At 46.2% G+C, this 9366-nt stretch overlaps 1 protein-coding gene across 1 annotated transcript in view; it reads right to left on the reverse strand.

The window, feature by feature from the left end:
- The window catches only part of LOC147718068 (carboxypeptidase M-like), a 217412-nt gene extending 208388 nt beyond the window's left edge, over window positions 1–9024 (reverse strand). Inside the window, exon 1 of the mRNA XM_086919901.1 lies at window positions 8826–9024. Coding sequence (XP_086776027.1) covers window positions 8826–9024 — 199 coding nt within the window. The remainder of the gene's footprint in view (window positions 1–8825) is intronic.
- Window positions 9025–9366: the final 342 nt, after the last annotated feature.

Here is a 9366-nt window from a genome sequence, read left to right on the forward strand (position 1 = left end):
CTGAGCTGGCTGTGAAAGAAGGACAAATTTCATCAGAGGAAACATTTCAGCGCCACTTGTTACAGAACAGTTTGGTGGGTAAAGTCTTATATTGAATTTGTAAAAACAGTATCTGTGCCAAAGCAGGGACAATTTCATCAATAGTTTCCTCATAGATAGGAGCAGATTTAAAATGTATACAATTCTGAGTCAAAGTATCCGCCACTTTGGCCATCTCAATCAATCAATCAATCAATCAGTGACACTTATAAAGCGCGCTACATACCCGTAGGGTCTCAAGGCGCTGGGGGGGGGGTGGGGGTGCCACTACTGCTCGAACAGCCAGGTCTTCAGCTTCTTCCTGAAGGAGAGGTGGTCTTGGGTCAGGCGCAGGTCGGACGGGAGGGAGTTCCAGGTCTTGGCGGCCAGGTAGGAGAAGGACCTTCCTCCTGTAGTCGCTCTTCGGATGCGGGGGACGGCGGCGAGGGCGTGGTTGGCTGATCGGAGGTGGCGTTTGGGAGCGTAGAAGTTGACTCGGCTGTTGAGGTAGCTCGGGCCTTGGTCGTGTAGGGCTTTGTGTGCGTGGGTGAGGAGGCGGAAGGTGATTCTCTTGTTGATGGGGAGCCAGTGAAGGTCTCTGAGATGTCCGGAGATGTGGCTGGATCGTGGGATGTCGAGGATGAGTCTGGCTGAGGCGTTTTGGATCCGCTGGAGTCTCTTCTGGAGCTTGGCGGTGGTCCCGGCGTAGAGGGCGTTGCCGTAGTCCAGTCGGCTGGTGACGAGGGCCTGGGTGACGGTCTTCCTGGTCTCTGTGGGGATCCACCAGAAGATCTTCCGTAGCATGCGTAGGATGTTGAAGCACGCCGAGGAGACGCTGCTGACTTGCCTGGTCATGGAGAGGGAGGAGTCCAGGATGAAGCCCAGGTTTCGTGCATGGTCTGTCGGTTTGGGTGCGGTGCCCAGGGCGGGAGGCCACCAGGAGTCGTCCCAGGCGGAGGGAGAGGAGCCCAGGAGCCCGTTATTGTTTCCCAGTAAATTGCTTTTACCCTGATCTTTGATAACAGACACAGCCTTTCAGGATTAGACCAATGTGCCTCCATCTAAAGCCTCCTAAGTAGATCACTCAAGGAGCTAAACCATGAGGTCTGCACCCCTAAACTAAAAGCACAAACACTGCAAGGGTGCTACTACATAGACGGAAAGTGTGCTACTACATACAAAGCATGAAGACGGAAAGTGTACTACTACATACAAAGCATGAAGACGGAAAGTGTACTACTATATACAAAGCATGAAGATGGAAAGTGTACTACTACATACAAAGCATGAAGACGGAAAGTGTACTACTACATACAAAGCATGAAGACGGAAAGTGTACTACTACATACAAAGCATGAAGATGGAAAGTGTACTACTATATACAAAGCATGAAGATGGAAAGTGTACTACTACATACAAAGCATGAAGACGGAAAGTGTACTACTACATACAAAGCATGAAGACGGAAAGTGTACTACTACATACAAAGCATGAAGACGGTAAGTGTACTACTACATATAAGCATGAAGACGGAAAGTGTACTACTACATACAAAGCATGAAGACGGAAAGAGTACTTCTGCATACAAAGCCTGAAGACGGAAAGTGTACTACTACATACAAGGCATGAAGATGGAAAGTGTACTACTACATACAAAGCATGAAGACAGAAAGTGTACTACTACATACAAAGCATGAAGACGGAAAGTGTACTACTATATACAAAGCATGAAGACGAAAAGTGTACTACTACATACAAAGCATGAAGACGGAAAGTGTACTACTACATACAAAGCATGAAGACCATAAGTGCACTACTACATACAAAGCATGAAGACGGAAAGTGTACTACTACATACAAAGCATGAAGACGGAAAGAGTACTTCTACATACAAAGCCTGAAGACGGAAAGTGTACTACTACATACAAAGCATGAAGACGGAAAGTGTACTACTATATACAAAGCATGAAGACGGAAAGTGTACTACTACATACAAAGCATGAAGACGGAAAGTGTACTACTACATACAAAGCATGAAGACGGTAAGTGTACTACTACATACAAGCATGAAGACAGAAAGTGTACTACTACATACAAAGCATGAAGACGGAAAGAGTACTTTTGCATACAAAGCCTGAAGACGGAAAGTGTACTACTACATACAAAGCATGAAGACGGAAAGTGTACTACTACATACAAAGCATGAAGACGGAAAGTGTACTACTACATACAAAGCATGAAGACGGTAAGTGTACTACTATATACAAAGCATGAAGACAGTAAGTGTACTACTACATAAAAGCCTGAAGACAGAAAGTGTTCTACTACATACAAAGCATGAAGACGGTAAGTGTACTACTACATACAAAGCATGAAGACGGAAAGTGTACTACTACATACAAAGCATGAAGACGGTAAGTGTACTACTACATACAAAGCATGAAGACAGTAAGTGTACTACTACATACAAAGCATGAAGACGGAAAGTGTACTACTACATACAAAGCATGAAGACGGAAAGAGTACTTCTGCATACAAAGCATGAAGACGGTAAGTGTACTACTACATACAAAGCATGAAGACGGAAAGTGTACTACTACATACAAAGCATGAAGACGGAAAGTGTACTACTATATACAAAGCCTGAAGACGAAAAGTGTACTACTACATACAAAGCATGAAGACAGAAAGTGTACTACTACATACAAAGCATGAAGACGGAAAGTGTACCACTACATACAAAGCATGAAGACGGTAAGTGTACTACTACATACAAAGCATGAAGACGGAAAGAGTACTTCTACATACAAAGCATGAAGACGGAAAGTGTACTACTACATACAAAGCATGAAGACGGAAAGTGTACTACTACATACAAAGCATGAAGACGGAAAGTGTACTACTACATACAAAGCATGAAGACGGAAAGTGTACTACTACATACAAAGCATGAAGACGGTAAGTGTACTACTACATACAAGCATGAAGACGGAAAGTGTACTACTACATACAAAGCATGAAGACGGAAAGAGTACTTCTGCATACAAAGCCTGAAGACGGAAAGTGTACTACTACATACAAAGCATGAAGACGGAAAGTGTACTACTACATACAAAGCATGAAGACAGAAAGTGTACTACTACATACAAAGCATGAAGACGGAAAGTGTACCACTACATACAAAGCATGAAGACGGTAAGTGTACTACTACATACAAAGCATGAAGACGGTAAGTGTACTACTACATACAAAGCATGAAGACGGAAAGTGTACTACTACATACAAAGCATGAAGACGGAAAGTGTACTACTACAAACAAGGCATGAAGACGGAAAGTGTACTACTACATACAAAGCATGAAGACGGAAAGTGTACTACTACATACAAAACATGAAGACGGTAAGTGTACTACTACATACAAAGCATGAAGACGGAAAGTGTACTACTACAAACAAAGCATGAAGACGGAAAGTGCACTACTACATACAAAGCATGAAGACGGAGAGTGTACTACTGCATACAAAGCATGAAGACGGAAAGTGTACTACTACATAAAAAGCATGAAGAAGGAAAGTGTACTACTACATACAAGCATGAAGACGGAAAGTGTACTACTACATACAAAGCATGAAGACGGAAAGAGTACTTCTGCATACAAAGCCTGAAGACGGAAAGTGTACTACTACATACAAAGCATGAATGAAATGAAATGGGTTTTATAGAGTGCACATAGCTTGCCCTGAGGCGTCCAAGCGCTAAGATTACCACTGAGGCTTAGGTTGCTTGAAGGAAGGTTATCTACCCGACTACTGATTATTGAACAGGAGCGTTTTCAGCTGTTAGCGAAATGAGATGAGATCGGGGTTGGACCTTAGATGCTGGGGAAGAGCATTCCACATCTTGGCCACATTATAGGAAAAAGAGCGGCCTCCCGATCTTGATTTCTATATTTCAGGAACAATGGCCAAGTTGGCATCGGTTGAGCGTAGCTGTCTGGCAGGATGATAGGGTGTAATGAGAGGTAGATTGATTACTGGGCCTAAGGACCAAAAGGCCTGCCTGATATGCAATACAGAGGGATTTAAAGTTGACTCTTTCCCTAACGGGGAGTCAGTGTAGTCTCCTTAGCCCAGACTTTACTGATGATCTGCGGGGGATTTGTAAAAGAGTCCGTGCGGCGCAATTTTGTATCAATTGCAATTTGCGCAGAGTGAAATCAGGGGCTCCCAGGTATAAAGCATTCCCGAAATCCAACCGAGATTAGATCAGGCCCAGAACCACGGTCTTTCTTGCTTCGAAGGGGAGTAGAGGGAGGATCTTTCTGATGACTCTGAGGATGCCAAAACAGATGGCAGATAGTCTTATTGCCTGCTGGTCAAATGACAGGGACCTATCCAGCCAGATACCAAGGCTCTTAATGGTATCTTTGGGTGCCGGGGCAGGTCCTAAGCAGGGTGGCCAAAGAGTATCGATGGAAGATGGTGCGAGCCGACCCAGGAGCATAAGCTCAGTCTTGTCTTCGTTGAGTTTGAGACAAGACTTGGTCATCCAGCTCTTGACTATCTCCTGACAGCCTGCAAGATCCACGCCCGCTAAGGAGCCCCCTTCCTGCACCAGAGAGACCACCAGCTGAGTATCGTCAGCGTAGGTAATGATCTTAATACCATACGGACGGACGATCTCAGTCAGTGGCCTCATGTAGACGTTAAATAACGTCGGGCTCAATGATGATCCCTGCGGGACTCCACATCCCAGCGGCTTACTGGTGGAGGTGGCATTGCCCTCATATACCTGGAAGGATCTATCATTCAGGTAAGACCTGAACCACTCCAGGGCTTTGTCAGATATTCCGGTATCCAGGAGACCCTGCAAAAGGATGTCGTGGTTAACGGTATCAAATGCAGCGCTCAGATCGAGGAGGATGACTGCCACCGATCCTCCCCGATCTAAGATCATCCTGGACTTCTCTGTGACAGCCAGTAATGCAGTCTCGGTCCCATGCTTGGGCCGGAAACCTGTCTGGGAGGGATCGAGCAGCTGGTTTTGTTCGAGAAAGGTTGTTAATAGACTGTTTATGTATTTCTCCAAACTTTTTGCTGCCCAAGGCAGCAGGGAGATCGGGCGAAAGTTGTTAGGATTCTTGGTGTCCAAGTTGGGTTTTTTAACAAGGGCCCTCACCATGGCCTGTTTCCAAGCCACTGGGACTGTGCAGGTGGAGATTGAGGTGTTAAGTACTGCTAGCAGTGTAGGGAGGATGGTCTGTATAGCAGAGACTAAGATATGTGGAGGTGCTGGGTCCCTAGGGGAGCCTGATTTCACCTGACGCATGAGGGAGATGAGTTGGTCCGCAACCATCAGGGGAAATTCCGCCAGCACAGGGGGGCAGTTGGATTTGTTTTCTTGTGGGGGGCATAAAGGTATCTCCTTCGATCTAGTCTGCTCTGAAGAGGGAAAGGAGGAGTAGATGAGATTGATTTTTTGGAAGAAGAAATCAGCCAGATCTTCACAACGGAGCCGAGGATTTTTGTCAATAAGTGGAGGCGTTGGGAGGTTAATGAGGCTTTTTACAATTTTGTAAATCTCCTTGGAGCTGGAGCTGGCCTCTGCAATTTTATGTGAATAGGATAGGGATTGCGCACTCTTTATGTCTTTTTTATATGCTCTAATGGCCTCTCTATAAATAATTTTATCTGATCCGGCATATCCCCAGGGGAGTGCTATAGGGGGGCATGCCTTCAAGTTAGGGCAGTTGCTAAACACCGGATCCAACAAATGACCTTTGGTATGCGCGGGGGATAAAACCAGCTGGGGTAGCTGTAGAGCAGAGAAATCTCCAATTAATTTATTGGCGATGGAATCATTAGATTCATCGAAATGGATGTTAAGATCGCCTAATAACGTATAATTGGAGGGCGAAAAAGCAAGGTCAGTGACCAGCGGGGGCAGAGACTCGTGAAACTGTTTGGCTGGGCCCGGTGGGCGATATACAAGTGCTCCTGAGAAACTTGTATTGGGGGAGAATTCCAGGGAGAAAGACAGGCTTTCGCAGTCCGTGAAGGGGTTAGGGGTACAGCGACAAGTGGAACAGTCTCTGAAAATGATTGCTAAGCCACCCCCCCTTTCATTTACGCGGTCCTGTCTCACAATTTGGTAACCCTGCCCCAAAGTTTGAACCAACTCAGGGTCAGAATGCGGAGTCAGCCATGTCTCGGTGAGAAAAAGTACGTCAGGTTTTCTCTCATCAAGTAGCAATGATAGTTCTGTGCAGTGTCTTGGCAATGACCTGCAGTTTGAAGCATGAAGACGGTGAGTGTAGTACTACATACAAGCATGAAGACGGACAGTCTACTACTACATACAACATAAGAAAGTCTGCAAGGGTAGTACTAAACACAAAGCATAAAGTTTAAACTAATAAATTCAAAGCACACAGACTAAACACAAAGGATGAAGACTTCAAGGGCACTACTGGATACAAAGCATGAGGTTTGCGCCCTAAACTCAAAGACTGAAACGGTACTACTAAAGACAAAGCATGAAGGATTTAAGGACACACCTAAACATGGCATGGGAAGCCTGTGGGCAACCCAAAATTAAAAGTGATTGCTCAACAGGAAGAACAGAGTGGAATTACTGCTCAAAATAAAGAGAGGAGAGGGTACCCCAAAACTTAGCAAGTGTAGGAGACTGAGAAGGCCCCCTAAAACAAGCGAAGCAGAGAGCAATCCTCCCAACGAATGCAGTGGAGGAAGTGGGTGGGAACGGTACACAAGAGAGGCACACGGAACATGCCACAATTTGGAGCAGTGAATACATATGAGTGGGATGCTTCAGTTGCATTACACCATACAGGAAGGAGGTGATAGGAAGATGCCACAACAGGGAGCAGTGGATACATAGGCGTGGGGTACTTCAGTTGCATTACACCATACATGAAGAAGGCAGAGGAAACATGCTGTAACAGGAAGGAGTGAATACATATGTGTGGGGTGCTTCAGTTGCATTACACCATACATGAAGGACGCAGAGGGAACATGCCACAACAGGGAGGAGTGAATACATGTGTGGGGTGCTTCAGTTGCATTATACCATACATGAAGGAGGCAGAGGGAACATGCCACAACAGGCAGCAGGGAATACATATGTGTGGGGTGCTTCTGTTGCATTACACCATACATGAAGGACGCAGAGGGAACATGCCACAACAGGGAGGAGTGAATACATGTGTGGGGTGCTTCAGTTGCATTATACCATACATGAAGAAGGCAGAGGAAATATGCCGTAACAGGAAGGAGTGAATACATATGTGTGGGGTGCTTCAGTTGCATTACACCATACATGAAGGACGCAGAGGGAACATGCCACAACAGGGAGGAGTGAATACATGTGTGGGGTGCTTCAGTTGCATTATACCATACATGAAGAAGGCAGAGGAAATATGCTGTAACAGGAAGGAGTGAATACATATGTGTGGGGTGCTTCAGTTGCATTACACCATACATGAAGGACGCAGAGGGAACATGCCACAACAGGGAGGAGTGAATACATGTGTGGGGTGCTTCAGTTGCATTATACCATACATGAAGGAGGCAGAGGGAACATGCCGCAACAGGCAGCAGGGAATACATATGTGTGGGATGCTTCTGTTGCATTACACCATACATGAAGGACGCAGAGGGAACATGCCACAACAGGGAGGAGTGAATACATGTGTGGGGTGCTTCAGTTGCATTATACCATACATGAAGAAGGCAGAGGAAATATGCCGTAACAGGAAGGAGTGAATACATATGTGTGGGGTGCTTCAGTTGCATTACACCATACATGAAGGACGCAGAGGGAACATGCCACAACAGGGAGAAGTGAATACATGTGTGGGGTACTTCAGTTGCATTATACCATACATGAAGGAGGCAGAGGGAACATGCCACAACAGGCAGCAGGGAATACATATGTGTGGGGTGCTTCTGTTGCATTACACCATACATGAAGGACGCAGAGGGAACATGCCACAACAGGGAGGAGTGAATACATGTGTGGGGTGCTTCAGTTGCATTACACCATACATGAAGGAGGCAGAGGGAACATGCCACAACAGGGAGCAGGGAATACATATGTGTGGGGTGCTTCTGTTGCATTACACCATACATGAAGGACGCAGAGGGAACATGCCACAACAGGGAGGAGTGAATACATGTGTGGGGTGCTTCAGTTGCATTACACCATACATGAAGGAGGCAGAGGGAACATGCCACAACAGGGAGCAGGGAATACATATGTGTGGGGTGCTTCTGTTGCATTACACCATACATGAAGGACGCAGAGGGAACATGCCACAACAGGGAGGAGTGAATACATGTGTGGGGTGCTTCAGTTGCATTACACCATACATGAAGGAGGCAGAGGGAACATGCCACAACAGGGAGCAGGGAATACATATGTGTGGGGTGCTTCTGTTGCATTACACCATACATGAAGGACGCAGAGGGAACATGCCACAACAGGGAGGAGTGAATACATGTGTGGGGTGCTTCAGTTGCATTACACCATACATGAAGGACGCAGAGGGAACATGCCACAACAGGGAGGAGTGAATACATGTGTGGGGTGCTTCAGTTGCATTACACCATACATGAAGGAGGCAGAGGGAACATGCCACAACAGGGAGCAGGGAATACATATGTGTGGGGTGCTTCAGTTGCATTAAGCAATGAAAGGTAAGATACAAGAGCAGTTCATCTGCTGGATAAAGTGCTTGGAAGGCCCTCCCCTCTCACCTCCTCATACACACAATGCCTCAATCTCACCTTGCACAGATTCCCCGATAGAATGCAAGTAGCTGATGGACGAGTGCTCTTCGTTCATTCTCTTGAGGATAGACTCCAGCTCTTGCTGTGAGTGATAAACAAACTCCAAGCTTCCCGCCTGTTTCTGCCCTTTGAGAACCTGCTGGCAGAGCATGAGGCCGAGCAGCAGCCACCAGGAGAGGGCGCAAGGTGTCAGCATCCTGTAGAAGACACATAAAACCTGTTAAAAATGGTCTCAGAGGTGAACTTAGTGTTACTCTATGTCTTTTGATCTACTTGTTAAAGTTCTCATGTCCTCTGATTGAGAGGTGGTCGACTTTAAGGTAAGTAGGGAGCTTAAGGATGGGCTGGAGTGTACTTTAGAACACCCCACAGGGGAGGCCCCACCAGGCTGTGCTTTACCCAGCCTGGTGATTTTTACGCCATATCTACAGTGCCGCAGAAAGGCATGAGAGCCGGACAGCCACAGCTAATGCCATACACTACCCCAGACAAGGTGTCTTCAGGGCATGAGCAGGTCCCCTATACAACTGCAAGTATG

Source organism: Lissotriton vulgaris, chromosome 5 (genome assembly GCF_964263255.1).
Source record: "Lissotriton vulgaris chromosome 5, aLisVul1.2, whole genome shotgun sequence".
Classification (NCBI taxonomy): Eukaryota; Metazoa; Chordata; class Amphibia; order Caudata; family Salamandridae; genus Lissotriton; species Lissotriton vulgaris.